This window comes from Sebastes fasciatus, chromosome 21, assembly GCF_043250625.1.
Source record: "Sebastes fasciatus isolate fSebFas1 chromosome 21, fSebFas1.pri, whole genome shotgun sequence".
Lineage (NCBI taxonomy): Eukaryota > Metazoa > Chordata > Actinopteri > Perciformes > Sebastidae > Sebastes > Sebastes fasciatus.
In genome coordinates this window covers 11,416,849-11,435,961 of record NC_133815.1, presented here as the reverse complement: position 1 = coordinate 11,435,961, position 19,113 = coordinate 11,416,849, and the positions used below count along the sequence as shown (strand labels likewise).

General features: G+C 41.9%; 3 protein-coding genes across 4 annotated transcripts; 2 read left to right on the top strand and 1 right to left on the bottom strand.

Moving 5' to 3' along the window:
* Window positions 1–1,564: 1,564 nt before the first annotated feature.
* On the bottom strand, window positions 1,565–5,047 carry rpl21 (ribosomal protein L21). Its single transcript, XM_074621310.1, has 6 exons — window positions 4,906–5,047; window positions 4,062–4,140; window positions 3,847–3,908; window positions 2,796–2,908; window positions 1,962–2,112; window positions 1,565–1,688 (listed from the first exon to the last, which is right to left on the bottom strand). Exons 2-6 carry the CDS (start codon window positions 4,126–4,128, stop codon window positions 1,599–1,601), a joined length of 483 nt encoding a protein of 160 aa, XP_074477411.1. The 5' UTR covers window positions 4,129–4,140; window positions 4,906–5,047; the 3' UTR covers window positions 1,565–1,598.
* An 888-nt stretch (window positions 5,048–5,935) lies between these two features.
* usp12a (ubiquitin specific peptidase 12a) lies at window positions 5,936–14,591 on the top strand. Its single transcript, XM_074621355.1, has 9 exons — window positions 5,936–6,301; window positions 8,860–8,940; window positions 9,030–9,243; window positions 9,394–9,629; window positions 9,957–10,033; window positions 11,294–11,377; window positions 11,474–11,671; window positions 13,493–13,571; window positions 13,667–14,591. Exons 1-9 carry the CDS (start codon window positions 6,254–6,256, stop codon window positions 13,766–13,768), a joined length of 1,119 nt encoding a protein of 372 aa, XP_074477456.1. The 5' UTR covers window positions 5,936–6,253; the 3' UTR covers window positions 13,769–14,591.
* A 228-nt stretch (window positions 14,592–14,819) lies between these two features.
* Window positions 14,820–18,638, top strand: gpr12 (G protein-coupled receptor 12). 2 transcript variants are annotated; one of them, XM_074621357.1, is made up of 3 exons: window positions 14,820–15,470; window positions 15,574–15,620; window positions 16,574–18,638. In XM_074621357.1, the coding sequence occupies exons 2-3, from the start codon at window positions 15,603–15,605 to the stop codon at window positions 17,609–17,611; spliced, it is 1,056 nt and encodes a 351-aa protein (XP_074477458.1). In that variant the 5' UTR covers window positions 14,820–15,470; window positions 15,574–15,602; the 3' UTR covers window positions 17,612–18,638. The 2 variants fall into 2 exon arrangements, with proteins under 2 accessions (XP_074477458.1, XP_074477459.1); XM_074621358.1 differs by lacking the exon at window positions 15,574–15,620 and having other exon boundaries at window positions 14,845–15,470.
* Window positions 18,639–19,113: the final 475 nt, after the last annotated feature.

The following is a 19,113-nucleotide window of genomic DNA, read 5'->3' as shown; positions in this document are numbered from 1 at the left end:
AAATATGGTTCACAATCCAATAAAGCACAATTTTGACACTCATTAACTCCATTAATAACATCCCAATTCAGTTTTTTACAGTAAGGTTGCTTTCATTCAGCAAGGTGTCTGATGTTTATTCTAAGCTTGACACATATCCTGGTGACCACTGCCACCTACTGTTCTAGTACCGCAGAAACTCTACCTGTGGCATCCACTATAAGAAAGGGACTGAATGATTTGTCATACATATTTGTCCTTTGGCTGATATGTTCGACTTGGCTTGAGGTACTCACAGCCACCAATCCAGTGGCATACTGATGCCTCTAGTCTATATACAATTAACTCCTTAGTACCCAGTTCCATTTTATTTCCCCTTTAAGTAGTTTTATGGTTGAAAAAAAAGCCTCTTTATTCCACTGTCAGACAGCATCATAAACATTTTCTGTATCTGCTTGCTTCAAATCTTAGTTTAAGGGATATGTGATATATGGTTATACTGAGTTTCTTATGGCTGCAATAACCAATAATATTATATTTGTCTTGTGCATCATTTGATACATTTCCCCATAATTCAGGCTGATGTGCGTCATCTTTAGAAACTTCAGAATCTCCAATAGATTTCAGTATAGAGCTCTGTGGGTTTCAGCAATGTTTTGCTAAACAGCACGAGTTTGTAATGACTTCAGCACTGTCAGGGGGTGGAAGAGGTTTAACTGCAAGTTACCCTCTGAAACTGTGGACACCATCATGACTGTCTTATATTAGCTTAACTGGGCAACTTCAAATGACACGTACAACCACACAGGTGTTCTCAATTACATCTGATCAGAGCTCCACTCAGATTGAAGCATCATTCCCACTTGAACGATAAAGGTGTAAGTTGCCTTTAACAGACAGAACATGAGATCATGGCCTGTACATACCCACTGAGGCTTTTGTAAAACACAAAATCTACTGTATATTTATTTGTGGGGAAATTGTATGCCTCTAAAAAAACTGGATAGGTCTGTCATCTTTACAAACTAGTTTACTTTAAAATGAAATAAAAACCCACTCAGTGACAACTAACAATCAGCAAGCTTAAGTGAAAACACCTGTGAGGGTTTAATAGGACTCACCATAGAGGGAAAAGCAAAGGTGTTACTGATCACATTAACAATGACTCTGTTCTATTCAAGTGTCCCAGTATGACATGTCTTCAAAGTAAAAACATTTGCATCAAAAGGCTTGATAAAGATTCAAGTTGCTCTGCTTTAATAGATCCATTGTTTATACAAGCCAACACAGCAAGGCCTAATCAGGAAATTCAGTGAAAACACCCACTTGTGACACATTTCATTGGTGCCCAGGTTGCTAATTGACAGATGGGATAAACCTTGTGGATTGGACAAGTGTAAGTGTGAGGATGTAAAATGCTTGTGACATGTGTGCCAATCACTCTCAGATCGTCGGTGAAATGTAAAGTGCAATTGATTTCATCATCAATCAAAGGAGGAGAATCATCACTGAGTGACGGCACATCATGACACCAACCTACTAACATAATTCACATGTGTGAACAGATGACAACATGACGAGCGGCGTGTGTACAAATATTTTTATTTTGGTGAGCACTTTTATGCCATGAACTCGTAGGGGATGGGCTCCAGCAGCACTGGCACGTTTTTCTTGGTGCTGACGAAGTGAGCGTCACGGGGAGCGGCAGGCTGAAGAGACAAGAAAAAGGGTGGTTTTAGATGATATCAACAGAAACTCCAAAGAAAACTGACAGAGAAATGTGTTAAATATGACAAAAAACAAGCTGACCACTTCAGTTGCAAATACAGTTACAACTTAAAATTTCTAGACTACCAAGATTAATTAACACAAAATACCATTGGGACTTTTGCTATCCCATTTAAAAATGAATTTAAAATTTTAATTCAAAATTGTTCCAATTTGATGTACACTAAACAAAGTAATTCTGCATCATTTCCTACCTGTCGCTTCAGCTCCACCCAGCTGCCCTTCTGCTTGGCCTCCATCTTCTTGGCCTCGTTCTCCTTGACACGCTGCAGGAAACTGTCCCTGCTCTTTGAGTGCTTCACATGCTCAATACGCACGTTAATCCTCTTGGCCAGGATCCTGCCCCTGTGAGAAACAAACACATAATTTAGCTCATATCTATACACATAAAATCAAAACAACTTGACTGGTAGCTTTGGCTCAAAATTAAAAGTAACACTGTTTCAATATTTGCACTTTTCTCTGCTGTCTCCTCAACACAGCCCCGGGTCAAACAGGAGTTAGACTGGGGTGCTTAAGGATGAAATACTTTTCCCCATGTGAATGACCACTGAGGACATGAACAATCCTGGTGGCAAAGTGAAGATGGGGGTCACATCTCTCCTTCTAGATGAAGTTTATGAGCAAGTACACACCAAAGACTAAAGCCAGGATTTACACGTTCCAGAATAAAAAATGTCAAGATAACAATGAGGATCTGAAGGATGGTAAAGAACGTGCACTCGATCTATTTATTAATGTGACATCGATAAAAGACTCTGATCTGTCTTAAACTGGCCTGAGACAGAAGCAGACACAAGATTGGCCTGTGCAACCCTCGTCAGGTTCACGATGAGGACACCACTGGTATCTGGATAACAACTGAGAACTAGTCAACGAATCACAATCTGTGATCCTCTTTACCATCCTGTGTGCATCTTTAAATAATTGATTATTGGTTTTGAAGTTTTACAGTTTTAGATCCTTTGGTGTGTGCCAGCTCAAAGTTACACAAGTAAACATTTAGAATAAATGCACTTCCTACTTACTTGACCTGCTTGTTGACAATAATGCCGACAGCATGTTGGGTTACGTTGTAGACACGTCCTGTTTTGCCATGGTAGCACTTGTGAGGCATTCCTTTCTGAATGGTACCTGTGCCCTGAAAAGATATCACATGTTAACAATGTATTATTCAGCAACAACTAAGTCACCTTGTTACCATTAGTCGCCACAACATGGAAGCAATGTGTTTCTAAAGTTAAGGTAATTATTGTTGTCTTTTTGGAGTGGAGTTATGTTATTCTATGTATGCGTGTTTACTAGGGATGTCACGAGAACAGATACTTCAGTACCAAAATTCTAAAAATGTGACGGTACTCGTTTTCGTTGGTACCGGAGCGGAGGTACTGGAGATGCGATTCTTCCAGATCTAATGGGGGGTATACGCTTACAAGTGTTCTCATCTGCCGTGAAATGAAGGAAGAAGAAGAACGCCGTAACAGCACAGAAAAAAACAATACGAGACGTGAAAGATGGCAGCTATTGCAGCGCTACCTCCGCCTAAACTCGTTGAGAAAACAAATAGCAAGAGTCGGGTATGGAAGTACTTTGAGTTCGAGGCAGATTTACAAGGAGTAATAGATTCGCAAAAAACAGTACGCGGTGCAGTAACGGTGCCGTCGTACTTTTCTTTCCAAAGGAGGAAATGCTTCCAATTTAGCAAATTACCTCAAAGACAGACATCCAGACGATAGTTTGTTTTAAATACTCGAAGGCTACATGCCTCTGTTCGGTTTTGCAATGTTAATAGACGTTTTTTTTTTATTTATTATTACTTAAAGGCTACATGCCTCTGTTTTTTGTTATGTTCAAATGTTTTAATAAAGGAGTGCGTGTTGAATTACATGGGAGTTATTTATTTTTTTACCGTGGTATCGAGAAAATTCACTGGTATTGGTATCGACTACTAGCTTTCTGGTACCGTGACATCCCGCGTGTTTACCAGTAGGTGACTCAGATCTGTTTACACAAAAGGCCTGAATTTGCCAACTGATCACCCAAACAAGAATACTCGTCAACACATCTGCTGTGCCCTACCTTGATGTCAACGATGTCTCCTTTCCTGTAGATGCGCATGTACGTGGACAGGGGAATGGGGCCTGTGAAGTGAACGCAAACCAATTAATTCATGTTATTTTGCACAGATTTGAGAAGCGGCTCTAAAAGCCACATTTCCTAATACACAATTACTAAAAAAAATACACTCAAAGTGTGGTCTGATATAAAATGCTACCCTTTAAATGTGTACTCACCATGCTTGCGGAATGGCCTGCTGAACATGTACCGGGTACCCCTCCTCTTGCCTCTGGTGTTCGTCATGATGCCTGATTACTGAGAGAAAATACACTTCAGTTAGTCATGATGATGGAGCCTGAAGATTTTATTTCCATTGTAAACACATTTTACACCGGTTTAGACAAAAAAATGACATGTCAATTAACTATTCATCATAAAATCTAATTTATTTTCATCTCAGTGCACCACACAATAACGGAAACCATCATAGGACACTGTGATTGCAGTAACAACCCATAAGTTAGCTGCCATACAGGTTAAAGTGTGTTTAAACAGCTGATCCAAGTGAATGACAACAAATTGTCAAGTATATCCCTATCACATAAGGGAGATTTTAGATCAATCTGATGATCCTACACAGTATAATAAAGCTGTTAATTAACATTAAACCGACTGAATATGCTAAAATATGCTAATGTAAAGGGTAGTAACGAGCTACATGTCAAGCACAGGTACCACTGACGTCACGTTAAGCAGCACAGCATCCACAGCTTTACAGTCTAGTTAAAACGTCCTAATATCCAGGACAAACGCCGTGTTTGTGTCTGCATCACAGCGGCTACAACACGGTGTTAACAGAAGCTGCTGCTGCTAAACGCTCCGCAGGCCCACATGGAGAGAGCCACGCTGCTGCTGCTGCTCACTTTAAACCGATAATAACACTCAATATAACGATTTAAAGACTATAATAACCCGCTGAGATGTAAGAGGAAAACCTGTGGTGCATTTATGGATGTAATAGTGTTTGAATTATATGATAATAAAGTAAGAAAATAGCATTTAAGACGGAGAGGATCTTACCGCCGGTCTCTACAAGATGGCGGGTACGGCGGAAAGAGAGATGGAAGGACCCCAAACTCCGCCTTGTGAAATACAGATAGAGGCAGGCCGAGATATCGCCTGAGCCAAATGAGCTGTGACGCTGATACAACAGAGGCAGGCCGCGATAGTGCCTGAACCAAATGATAATTTACGAGAAAAAAAGATGTAAAATTATGAGAATAAAGGTTTTACGTGTTATTTTAGAGGGGAAATAGTGTGAAAATGAGGAACGTGGAGCATCTTGTGATGTTATACTTTAGTTTAGGTTTCACAAATAAAATTATTATAAGTAATAATAATGTAATTTTACGACTTTTTTTCCCGTAATATTACGACATTTTTTCTCGTAATATTATGACTTCATTCTCGTTATATTTCGACTTTTTTTCTCGTAAAGTTATGATTTTATTCTCGTTATTTTACGACTTTTTTCTTATAATATTACGACTTTTTTCCTCATAAAGTTACGACTTTATTCTTGTAATATTACGACTTTTTTCTCGTAAAGTAATTACTTTATTCTTGTAATATTACGACTTTTTTTCTCGTAAAGTTACAACTTTATTCTCGTAATTTTACGACTTTATTCTTGCAATATTACGACTTGTTTTTCTCATAAAGTTACGACTTTATACTCATAATATTACGACTTTTAATATTCTCGTAAAGTTATGACTTTATTCTCGTAATTTTACGACTTTATTCTCAAAATTTTACGATTTTTTTCTTGTAATATTAAGACTTTATTCACGAAATCTCAGATTTTTTTCCCATCAATGTGGCCCTAATACTCGTACAAACGTGATTTCAGAGTTTACAGTTAATGTAAATGGCATGAAGGGGAAAACATATGACTGCGGCTGCTAAAATACAATTATTATATTGTGAAAAAAAAACACAGATACTTTATTCTTTTAACTGGATCAGTTTTAAACTAAGTGCGATATCATTTACAGCTATTCATGATAATACGCATGCGCAAAACTTCAGCAGGGCAAACCTTTAATTTTTTGACGATATGTAGCCTACAGTTACTTCATCAAAGATTTTAACATCATATAAATTCTTTTCGACCACTAAGATGTCCTCAGAAGGTTAAAAGCGTCCTAATATGACACTTTTAACCCCAAAACGAAGCTTTTATCCGCTTTACCGAGCGTGATTAAAACGAACCCGGAAACAACCGGCAGTGAACACTCTCGTTTTTCTTGGACCCGTTGGACCTTTCCGTTCCGTCGCGAGCTCTCAGCAGTTATCGCCTCACGAGGGTGAACCAGCCCAGTCTTGTCAGCGCGCGACGGCGGTGGTTGAAGATGGCGCTAGCTGGATGGAAATCCTAATGACTGTCTCCAAATTTGCCTCTTTTTGTACCATGGTGAGTCCAGCGCAGTCTCATACTAACATTACTCACACTACAAGGTGTTAGGGAAACAGTTGCTCCGCTGCGATCCGCTTTTAAACCGTGTGGTTATAAAGAAAAGCGGTTAATTCTGTGATTCACACAGCTAACAAGCTAACAAGCTAACTAGCGTTAAAGCTAACAGCAGTGTTACGTCACGACCAACAACTGGACCGCAGCTGGATAATGGATGTCTTCACACTGATTAATCTGCAGCATGGTGTAAAGAAAACTGTGGAGGAAAAAAAACTGAAGTGTTGGCCTTTTACTAGCAGACATTAATAACGCAGGCAATGACGACATGATTTAACATCAGCTGCGCAGTTGTGGAGCCGCTCTCCAGGTTTCATGTCCACTCTGCAGTTTGTTGCTATCTACAATATTGCATCATGGATATTTTCTATTCTGATGCATGCAATTTAGTCATTTTTAGCCGAGCTTTACATTTGAAACCCTTTTTTTTGGAAGCAGAGGCCAGGGACATCACAACTTTACTATCAGTTAAAGATGATGCTTTTAGATATAATGGCATAAAAGGGCAGAGTGGAGGTGATAATGGAATAAAAATGCTTAGTCATGGAGTTTTTAAGCAACCATTAGTTTTTGTTTATCTGCAACAAATAACCTTGAAAATGCCAGTCTAATTTGGCATTACTTACTGATTCAGTTGGTGTGTTTTTGTCCAGAGACATCCCAAGTTTACTGTCAGTTAAAGATGGTGCATGCTTTTAGTTATTTATTTATTTAAAAAGGATCTCCATTAGCTGATACCAATGGCACCAGCTAGTCTTCCTGGGGTCTGAAATCAAGTACATTACATTTATCACAAACATACATATATATATATATATATATATATATATATATATATATATATATATATATACACAACATCATATTTGTGTTACACTAATAATATAAACATATATAAATTTCACATTCATACACATCTTCCACAACCATTTAGCTCTCCAGGTTTCATATCCACTCTGCAGTTTGTTGCTATCTACATCATTGCATCATGAATATTATCCTACTCTGACACATGCAATTTTGTCATTTTAGCTGAGCTTTACATTTAAAATCCTTTTTTTTTGGATGAGTGTAAGCACTGGACATCCCAACTTTACTGTCCCAAAAATTGGTGAAAGGGCTTTTGCATATTTGCACCCTCAGCCTGGAATTTGCTCCAAAATGACCTAAAAATCAAGGAGCTGGTATCATTAAATATTTTTAAATCTAAAATGATGGCTTTAGAGGCAGACTCTCAGGCATGGCAATGGTTTTAGCTTCCCTTGTTGTTCAGCTGACTCCCACAAAAGTTCATTTTGCGCTCCCCCCATTTGTCTTTAGATAGTTCTCTTTTAATGCAAATTTTAGTGCTTTTAGTGTTTGTGAATTGTAATTTATCTCTATTTGTGTCTGTGTCTGCATCTTTGTGTTCTTGCTGCTGACCATCTTGGCCAGGTCTCCCTTGGAAAAAGAGGTTCTTAATCTCAATGGGACTAACCTGGTTAAATGAAGGTTAAATAAAAAAGTAAATGACGACATGATTTAACATTAGCTGCGCAGTTGTGGACCAGCCCTCCAGGTTTCATGTCCACTCTGCAGTTTGTTGCTATCTACTTATTGCATCATGCATATTTTCTATTCTGACACATGCAATTTAGTCATTTTTAGCTGAGCTTTACATTTAAAACCTTTTTTTTCGGTTGAGTGTAAGCTCTGGCCAAGGACATCCCAACTTTACTGTCAGTTAAAGATGATGCTTTTAGCTATAATGGCATAAAAGGGCAGAGCGGAGGTGATAATGGAATAAAAATGCTTAGTCTTGGAGCTTTTAAGCAACCATTAGTTTTTTGTTTATCTGCAACAAATAACCTTGAAAATGCCAATCTAATTTGGCATTACTTACTGATTCAGTTGGTGTGTTTTTATCCAGGGACATCCCAACTTTACTGTCAGTTAAAAATGATGCATGATTTTAGCTATTTATTTATTTATTTAAAAAGGATCCCCATTAGCTGATACCAATGGCACCAGCTAGTCTTCCTGGGGTTCCTAAAATCAAGTACAATACATTTATCACATACATACTATATACAACATCATATTTGTGTTACACTAATAACATTCAAATTTTCCAAACATATATAAATTTCACATTCATACACATCTTCCTCAACCATTTAGCCTCAAGGCCCCCTAATCAGGGAAAAGGAACAAAAGAAGAACCATACATGACCAACACTGGACTATCGATCAGCTGCTTAAGTAATGTATTCTTGCTATAATGGCATAAAAAGGCAGAGGGGAGGTGACATGGGGAAAATGCTTAGTCTTGGAGTTTTTAAGCACCCATTAGTTTTTTTGTTTATCTACAACGAATAACCTTGAAAATGCCATCTAATTTGGCATTACTAACTGATTCAGTTGGTGTGTTTTTGTCATCGTTTTGTTTAAGATAATATCTGAACTTAAGATATGTCTTCTTTTACAAAAATAAAAGTTTTTTCTTTCTGTGCATTTTACAGGGCGCCAATGCCTCTGCTCTGGAGAAAGAGATTGGATCTGAGCAGTTTCCGGTCAATGAACACTACTTTGGCCTGGTCAATGTAAGTGAATGATGTCTGTGTTTTGTATACTATCCACCTGACTGGTACTCTGAACTGATTCGACTGCATTTCATATGTGATTTTTTTAGTTTGGAAACACCTGCTACTGCAACTCGGTGCTGCAGGCTCTGTACTTCTGCCGACCGTTTCGGGAGAAGATCTTGGCCTACCGCAGTCAGCCTCGGCGGAAGGAGAACCTGCTCACCTGCCTGGCCGACCTATTTCACAGTATCGCCAACCAGAAGAGGAAAGTGGGCGTCATACCACCCAAGAAGTTCATCACACGGCTTCGCAAAGAGAATGGTGAGAGGAAACTGGGAGATTGGTGTGATCACAAGAAGCTATAGCAGAGTGTCAAATCATCACTTAAGAAAATGCTTTAAAATTCCTTACAGAATACCGAAAAAGCAGAATTGGATCTCTAAAGTCTCTCTCTTGCTCTTTCTTCCTCAGAGCTGTTTGACAATTACATGCAGCAGGATGCTCACGAGTTCCTAAACTACCTGCTCAACACCATCGCGGATCTGCTTCAGGAGGAGAGGAAGCAGGACAAGACCAACGGCCGCCTTGCCAACGGCACTTTGGACTCTCAGAACAACAACAGCAACGCCACGCCCGCTCCCACCTGGGTCCACGAGATCTTCCAAGGCACTCTGACCAATGAGACACGCTGCCTCACCTGTGAAACGGTAAGACGCCTCGCTGCTGTTTTCATAGGAGGGGGGGAAGCTTAAGTGGCTTTACACCAAACATCTTCTACCAGAGTCTTGTTTGAACATGTTTCATTCACGTCAAACAGTCCTGCTGCTGATTTCAGGGAGTAGTAAACATTAAACGGGTGAAGCTTCTTGGCTCAAGGTCAGAGAGAAGCTCAGGTTGTTTGTGCTTTAGTTTCTGTCAGTGTAAGTGCAAACAATATTTTAGGAAAATACAATAGAACTGCATACAATGACACATTTGTCTGGTATTTGAGTTTAGTTGCTTTTAACTTATTTTGATGTCACTTTTCTCTTCAGATAAGCAGCAAAGATGAGGACTTTCTGGACCTTTCTGTGGATGTAGAACAGAATACTTCCATCACACACTGCCTCAGGTAAACAGCATGTTGAAGCAGGATTAGTAACTGACTGACAGAAAATTAATCGGCAACTATTATGATAATTAACGAAAATTGGTTTTCAAGCAGAAATGCGAAACATTTCATGGTTCCAGCCTCTCAAAAGTGCTTCCTTTCTTCGTCTAACATTATAATAAACCAGATTTCTTTGGGTTTTGGACCGTTGGTTAGATACATTTCAAGATGCTATTTAGAGATGGACAGCTATTTCAAGATATCACCTTGGTCTCTGGAACATTGTGATGGATATGTTTCACTATTTTTAGATGTTTTAAAAGACCAAACAATTGATTCAAGAAGAAAATAATCTTAATTATATTAATCTATAATGAAAATGCAGCCCTGGTTAAGAATTTAGTTCCAAAAATGTTGTAGCCACTCTTTTTAAATAATACCAAAAAGGACAAATGTTTACTAGCATTACGGAGCTAGTCACTGTTGATTGGCATTGAGGCTTTTACTTATTTCAGGAGACATTTTTTAGAGGTTGCAATTAGGGGTGTAAATCACAAGTTTCATCACGATACGATATTATATCATTGTATATTATTATTTGGACATCGATACAATATTTGCTGATATCACAAAGTCTGTAACGATTCGATTTTGATTCAGTTCAATTCAGAGGCCTGTGATCGTTATGAGATGATGCCCATTTAACACAATCCGTTAGATTTATATCATCTCAAAAAGCAACTAAAACATGATTTTACAATTTGATTACTGGGCTCTTCCACACATTTAAATGAAAATTCAAAACCCTTTTTTTTTTTATAAAAAGAATAAAAATAGACCTCCTGTTCATTATTAAGTGCCACATGTCTCATGTTTAAAGGATGTTTGAACGTTTAGGAAAGAGGTGCGCTTGGACGGAAATGGTGACAGACGTGCAATGGGAATTTTAAAATAAAGGCGCATCTTAAAGATGACGATATACATCGATGTTTTCACATTGCATCGATGATATTGCATCATTGAATCTATATAATGATTCATAATGATGTATCGTTACACCCCTAGTTACAATCTGTGGTAAAGATTTTTTTTTAAAGAAGACTGCATAAAGTGCTTTTCCCAGGTGATGTTTCTTTGAGGCTGCTGGATTATTGAGTGTAATGAAAAATAAACTGTTGTGTCCTTCACCAGACTACATGAGGAGAATGCAGTATTTTGAAATTCAGTCATTCATTTTGTAGATTATACATTGACTAATTCTGTCTTTGTGGCTCCTCTCAGAGGTTTCAGTAACACAGAGACACTGTGCAGCGAGTACAAATACTACTGTGAAGAATGTAGAAGCAAGCAGGAGGCACACAAGAGGTCAGTATACAGCTTGATTCTTAATGTGTTCCTTTTTTTAGGTGTGCGGTTGGATATTTAGCTATTGTGTCTGACTCTGTGATATTTGTGACGTAGGATGCGTGTTAAGAAGCTGCCGATGATCTTGGCTTTGCACCTGAAGCGCTTTAAGTACATGGAGCAGCTGCAGCGCTACACCAAGCTGTCCTATCGCGTCGTCTTCCCCCTGGAGCTCCGCCTCTTCAACACCTCCGGGGACGCCACCAATCCCGAGAGGCTCTACGACCTGGTCGCCGTGGTGGTGCATTGTGGGAGGTGTGTAGGTGATCGCACAGCCAGAATACAACACCTTTTTATAACCGTCTCCACAGCGACCAGAGACAGGCAGACAAACCATTGTTCTAATAATAAAATGCATTAGAAACTAAATGACATCTAGCAGGAGGAAACACAGACCCACATCCTCCACTGTTCAGCTGTGCTGTACTGTTTTTAGCGCCGGGTTTGACCCAGTGCGAGTGGGAGTTTGTCTGTCTGTGATTATACAAGGAGTTTCCCTGCTTTTCACACAGCGCACACTGAAACAGACTCCAGCCCTTTTAAAGAAAGTATCTTAAACTTATATAAGAGTTGAACAAGTGAGTCCTCCAGATGCAAGTTATCTGTCTGAATCTTCTCTTCTCCCTTCGAGCTCTACTCCCATTTCGGCTCCCTTTAGCCGGGTTATTTTCAGAGATGCGTCGTGAAATTGATGTCATGATTTTAGGCCACATATCATCTGGGATTTCGGTTATCATAACGTCATGATAGTGCTTAAATAATTAATTGAATGCAGCTTCAACTGAGTGAAATTAACACAAGATATCCTCGCAACATGGCATAAGACAGTATAGTATAGACCGTAATACTATGTATCCTGATATTATACTTTTCAGAATACTGTATTCACACAAAAGTTAACAGACGGTCAGCTTTAAAATGTATTTATTAATCTCAAAAGCAAACCACTGCATTAGTAGCATATTGCTTATTTCACTTTGTTGCTTTGTGTTGAATTATTTTTCTTTAAGGGCTTCAGTGACGACGTAATTTATTACTTGTCATTCCTGTTTTATCCCCTTTTCCTGTTTGTGTCTACTGTATACTGTACAATATGATTTTATTCAGTCTACTAAAGAGAGCTGATGATTACATTTCATATAAAGCACAGATTAAGATGTTGCAGTTATGAGTGAAGCTCAGGTTTTATACAGAAGTTCACAATTTTTAACCCCTATTGTTTATGCAGCTCAGTTTTACAAGAGTAGAATTGCAGATTCCTATTGAAGTGTGGGGGATTAACCTCATAGTGAAGGTAAGCAATGCAAAAATCCTGTTTTACTGAGCCAGCATTGTCATAAAATATGCTAATTTAATACTCAATACATAGATTTGTAGGGCTGCCCCCTCTCAGTCGATTTGCCGACTAATCTGTCCTTTTGGTCTTAGTCGACGAAGATTTCGATAAGTCGTTTTTTAAGCTTTTTTCATGCTGAAATACTTATTTCTAAGAAACTTATGAGCACATCTCTGGTAAACAAGATTTAAAGTGGTGCTTTTGTGTGATTCTTTGGGGAGAAACTCAGTTTAACAGATCTGTCGATTAAATCAACTAATTTAGTTAATCGAATAAGATTTTATTTGGTCGAGGAAAACCCTAGTTTTGTTTAATTATTTATTTTTATTTTTTTTGTATTGGTGCATTGTTTTGTCTCATGCTTGTACATTACTAATGACCTTTTCAGTGCATATTAATCACAGCTTTTGTGAACATTACCCAGCTCCAGTGTTACCTCTGTCTGATTCAGTGAGTCCAACACTAGACCAGCCTCAGCCCAGTCTGATTTAATCATTCCATGCTCACCATGTAATGTGTTTTTATTCACAGCTGCACAGATCTGTGTTTCATTAAACACCCACACAGGTGTTTCCACCTAAAAGGAAGGTCAGAGATGTCAGTCAATCAGTGTTTACACACTTACAGTCTAATCAGGCAAAATAAGTGGAAACACCTGTGTGGGTGGGCCTTTTAAATTCCGGGTAATGTGATAATGGAGGTTAATGTTTACTCTAATACACTGTTCTGTTTCTTTTCAGTGGTCCAAACAGGGGTCACTACATTGCCATTGTGAAAAGTCATGACTTCTGGTTGCTGTTTGATGATGATATTGTAGAGGTAAGTGAGTTAATCTGTGTATACATTTGATTTCACGGTCACATTTTTTATTTTTTGTTCTAACCCTGCTGTTTGTCGTCTTTCTGTTCTCGCAGAAAATTGATGCACAGGCCATAGAAGAATTCTACGGTCTCACTTCTGAAATCTCCAAGAACTCTGAGTCAGGCTACATCCTCTTTTACCAGTCCAGGGACTAAACGTGGAGCAGAGCGTTTCACCACAGAAACACGGAGAAATGCTCTGTTCCTTCTTTACGGGGAGCAGCGGACCATAAACGCACCACAGCAGCCCGCACGGTGTCACACCTGCCCGCACAGCTGTAGTTCATCATACTTGTGCTTTTTACGCGCTCAGCGCTGCAGCTCAGCCGTGGAAGTCCTCCCCACCCCCCACACCCCCCTCCCCTTACTTACCAGCTGTCCCTCCATGTCCCTCCATGTCCTTCCTCCATGTCCTTCCTCCATGTCCTTCCTCCCTCCTCATCCCCTTCACTCTGGCCGGACGCCGCTGCTGCCGCCGGAACAATGAGACGATAATGAATGAAAAAACTGTGTCAAGATTGTTTTTCAAAAGACGCTGAATGAGGGTTGTACAGATATCAGTTGGTCGTTAGGTTTTTCTTTGGGTGCGGGGTTGAATGGGTATTTAATAATTCATATGATGTAACATCGACCCGGTGTCTTCACCCCCCCACACACACACACACTGTTATTCTGCACTGGGATTTACCAAGAGCGGATCACGTGTTTGATCAGAAAAGGAGGACGGTGTGGGGGGCACGCTGGGTTGTGTATTTCTACAGTGTACAGAATGGTATTTGTATAAATATTACAAGAAGATAATATTATCATTGGAAATTGTTAGACCTTGAGAAAGATGTATTAACACTATGGTGCACTTTTGATACCGTTTTGTAGGTGTTGGCAAGTTTTAATGTGAGGGTTTGCTTGAAAAAAAGGCCTGTTGTAAAGCGATCATTTTCTGTTTTAAAGAAAAAGAAATAAAGCCAGTTAAGATTGAGGCATGGGTGTGCTCTCTGTTTTCTGTGTCCTACAGGTGCGCACTGATGACTCATAAGAGCTATGCATCGCCCCCTAGAGGTGGTACATGGCAGCACAGCTCTCCCACTGCAACAGGAGCTATTTTTAAATCCATTCAAAAGGCAGGTGCTTTGGAAAAAAAGAACAGCCCACGCACACAAGCAGACATAATGCCTCATGAACTAGTCACCCAAATCAGCTCCTCATCAGCATCCGTGTGGCAGGGAAGGGGGGATGAGGCAGAGAAGAGGGAGGAGGAGGGAGGATGGTGACACACATCAGGGTTGCTGTTAATAGCACAGACAGGACCAGAATAGCAGGGCGTCGCAGGAGGAAAGAGAGGATCTGAATGCAGCATCTTCATCTGAGAGTCAGGCAGCTCAGAATCACAGTTTGTTCAGGTGAGCTGAAGTAAGCTTTATTGTGAAAATAGCTTTCTACCTGGACACACACACCTGTGTTTGTCCTTGAGACACTGGAGCAGACATTCAGCTCTTTAAAGGAGTTCAACCGGTCTTTGGTGGTCTGGCTCATTTGGGACTCCTCCTTCATCATCGACCCCCTCCTCCTCCTCCTCCACCACCACACCTCCTCCTCTTCCTCGCTGCTCTCTGCACAGCCGCAGTCCACGGCTAAACGCCGTTAACGGCAGAGCGCTCTTTTCTTCTTCTTCTTCCATCATCCCCAGCTTTCAGAGAGGACCAGCATCCCCTCCTCCTCCTCCTCCTCCTCCTCTTCCTCCCCGGGCTGCGTCTCAGTCCGCCGGCGCTGCTGCACCATCCTTATCAATAACATGGAAATACAAGGCTGTCTTTGTTTTTCCATCTAGACGGTGGAAGTGTCACCTCACAGAGTCAAGGTAAGTAGATAGGCTGCCAAACGGGATTATTGAGCATCCCCCTTTGACATGCATGAAAGAAAAAAAGCAGCCTGTTTTTTTTTTGTTTTTTTTCCCTCTCTAGCATCCTTCTGCTGACGTGGAGCAGCTCTGATGCAAGGTGCAGAGAGGGTAAAGCAGCAGCACCATATGGCCACCACTGTGAGATGCATGTATGGCGGTATATATAGAGGATGGATGTTTCCATGACGGGTGCAGACTGGGTATCTTCTGCGTGATTTGTTACCGGTTATCGATATATGTATCTTAGGAAATGTGGCTTTAAATCTGCTGCAATATCTGCTTTGCTTTTTTATCATCCTCTTTCATTTCCCTTCTCGACTTATGAATAAATAAAGCTCTCCACCTGTAGTATATCATATAGGCCTCCTCTCTTATAATAACCTAACAAGTCACTGTGTTTAATCCCCCAGAGGATAATACATGACCTGTTAACTGTCTGGACCAGCTTAAATGTACATTTCTATATTGCTCTACAGCGTTTTAATCATTAAAAAGAGGGAGAAGCAGAATGAAAGAGACTATAGTTTTGAGCTCATGGTTTTGCATAATGTGCATTCAGCCTCACAGCAAGAGGGGTCGCAGGTTTGAACCCGGCTTGGGGCCCTTTTGTGTGGAGTTTGCATGTTCTCCCCCGTGTTAGCGTGGGTTTTCTCCGGGTTCTCCGGTTTTCCTCCCACAGTCCAAAGACACTCAGGTTAATTGTTGACTCTAAATGTCCCATAGGTAGGTGTGAATGTGAGTGTGAATGGTTGTCTGTCTCTATGTGTCAGCCCTGTGATAGTCTGGTGACCCCGCCTTCGCCCAATGTCAGCTTGGATCAGCTCCAGCACCCCTGTGACCCTATAAGGACTACATACAGTACCACAGGCTACGAATATAATCTGGACTAATTTATGTTGTGGAATGATGTTTTAAAAACAACACAAGCCCAGTGGCGTGCACGGAGGTTGGCCGAAGGGCAGGATGGAAATAGCCTCCCCACTCACACACTGTTTTTCTCCTCAGAGCGTGAAACTGTAAAGCCAAAAAGATAACAGTGTGTTTGTTTGTGTCACTTTCAGACGGGGGCTACAATGAGTGAAGAGCCAGCGGTCACCCCCAGCTGGCTGACCCCTGACCCCACAGCATGGGCCAGTGGAGGCGGGGGACCAATGGACAACAGCACCGGCCTGGGGATGTTTCCGTCGGACTCCCTCCCGCCCAGCCAGCTGCCCCTGCTGGTAAACCCCTGGGACATTGTGCTGTGCTCGTCGGGGACTCTGATCGCCTGCGAGAACGCCCTGGTGGTGCTGGTGATCTGGCAGAATCCGGCGCTCCGAGCTCCCATGTTCCTGCTGATCGGCAGCCTGGCGCTGGCCGACCTGCTGGCTGGCCTCGGCCTCGTGCTTCACTTCACCTGTGCCTACTTGCTTCAATCCGACGCGGCCCAGTTGCTGACCGTGGGCCTGGTGGTGGCCTCCTTCTCCGCCTCCGTCTTCAGCCTGCTGGCCATCACCATTGACCGCTACCTGTCGCTGTACTACGCCCTCACCTACAACTCGGAGCGGACAGCGGCCTTCACCTACACCATGCTTGTGCTGCTGTGGGGCCTCTCCCTGTGTCTGGGCCTGCTGCCGGTCACCGGGGTCAACTGCCTGGCGGAGGAATCCACGTGCAGCGTGGTGCGGCCACTCACGAAGAACAACATCGCTGTGCTCTCCGTCTCCTTCCTGCTGCTCTTCGGCCTCATGCTGCAACTCTACGTCCAGATCTGCAAGATCGTGATGCGCCACGCTCACCAGATCGCCCTCCAGCACCACTTCCTTGCCGCCTCGCCCCACTACGTCACAACGCGGAAGGGCGTGTCCACGCTGGCCATCATCCTGGGCACCTTCGCCGCCTGCTGGATGCCGTTCACCGTTTACTCCCTCATCGCCGACTACACCTACCCTCCGCTCTACACCTACGCCACGCTGGTGCCCGCCACCTACAACTCCGTCATCAACCCGGTCATCTACGCCTTCAGGAACCAGGAGATCCAGAAGGCGCTGTGGCTGGTGTGCTGCGGTTGCGTGCCCGCCAGCGTGGCCCAGCGTGCACGGACCCCTAGTGACGTCTGACCCGAACAGACCCAGGTGGGAAGAGAGAGGCGCCCTGAGTCAGCTCTGCTCCTCGCCGGATGTGACTGGTGTCCAAGAGAGCAGCAGCAGGGGAGGTCAGGGGTCGTGGCAGAGGCCTGTGGCTTCAGCTCTGGCTGGAGATGCTACTGGCGGAGTTTTGTTAGTGATCCACAGCCCACCTGGAGGGAAGGCGTTTCTTTTTTTTGTTACACTCACCATAGGGTAAAGTGTCTCACTGTCTTCCCCAGTTATAGGTGGCCACTGCTCAGGCAGCATCCCAGCATCCCTCCTGTCCAACCCCATGCCACGCCCTTCCTCTGTTCCGCAGAGAGTGCATCACATGTTATACACAATGTGCATCTCCTTAACAGCACTGGAGCTTTGGGTTGACACGTGCTTGTTTTTTTTCTTCAAATAGGGAGGGAGTATTAGATTGCGCCCCTGTGCGTCCGTGCGTAAAAGCGCACAGCAGATTAATGTGTGTGTGAGGAGAGGAGAGGAGAGGAGAGAGAGGTGAGAGCGGCTCAATATACACAGGCATTTCCACATAAAGCTCGTCTGGAGCAGCATCCCGGCGCTCTGCTGCTGCACTCTGAACGTGCGTCGAAAGCTAAACAGCCGCGGAGAGCTAAAAATAGACCCGGAGCTCTCTGATCCGCGCCCTGCGTCCTCCACAGACGCCGAGGAAGAAACCAAGCCCTGTGTTTCTTTATCTCCTCCTCCAGGCCGCTCCAAATGTTATCAGTCTTCTTCTTCTTTTCTCTCTGGACTGTGCGTGACTGTGTTTTAGTTCGTCTGGGAGGCTCAAGACAAAGCCCCAGGAGACCCCATCATTAAACCCTCCTCCAGTTTTCAGCATTAAAGGAGGCACCAAACCCAATATGGGATTATGTAACCACCTTAAATCCCTCCTCTCTCACTTTATGAATGGAGATTACTTATGACTTTTTGAATGTCTGGAGATTGTTATATAATGTTTAATTATGAATTAATTATAGAGAAAACCCCACAAATTTGAACAGTAATTTGATTTATAAGGTCATTTTATAACAGGATAACAAATCCCTAAATAGGATATTAAATGAACATGCCTATGATCAGATCACTACAAACCTGTAGAGAAAAAGCCCCAAAATGATATGATTTTTGTGTGGAAATCTGCTAAATCTGAATGTATTTCCATTTATTTAATATTTTTATGGGCTTAACACCAACCGCATATCTGATCTGCATGCTAGACTTCGGTGTAATTTGCATGCAGCAAGCACAGATGCCCTGTTTTCCCCTCAGTGTGAGTTCAGTGTGGTAGGTCACGCTGGCCACTGCAGGCCATGTGTCATGGTACCCTGATGTCATCATGACCCTGATAGTTTTGTTTATGTACACAGTGTACCTCACAGAGTATCACATTGAATGAGCTACAATCATCACTTGATGGTCACAAGAGTTGCACCCTTTTTTGGAAAAATGTGGAATTTTTTAAAGATATATTTGCTGTATTA

Coding starts and splice junctions, on each gene's coding strand:
- rpl21 (XM_074621310.1), bottom strand. CDS start 4,128: ATGACGAACACCAGAGGCAAGAGGAGGGGTACCCGGTACATGTTCAGC. Junction 2,909..3,846: donor GAGACATCGTTGACATCAAG/GTAGGGCACAGC, acceptor ATATCTTTTCAG/GGCACAGGTACCATTCAGAA. Junction 2,113..2,795: donor ATTGTCAACAAGCAGGTCAA/GTAAGTAGGAAG, acceptor TGTTTCTCACAG/GGGCAGGATCCTGGCCAAGA.
- usp12a (XM_074621355.1), top strand. CDS start 6,254: ATGGAAATCCTAATGACTGTCTCCAAATTTGCCTCTTTTTGTACCATG. Junction 6,302..8,859: donor TTGCCTCTTTTTGTACCATG/GTGAGTCCAGCG, acceptor TGCATTTTACAG/GGCGCCAATGCCTCTGCTCT. Junction 8,941..9,029: donor ACTACTTTGGCCTGGTCAAT/GTAAGTGAATGA, acceptor TGATTTTTTTAG/TTTGGAAACACCTGCTACTG.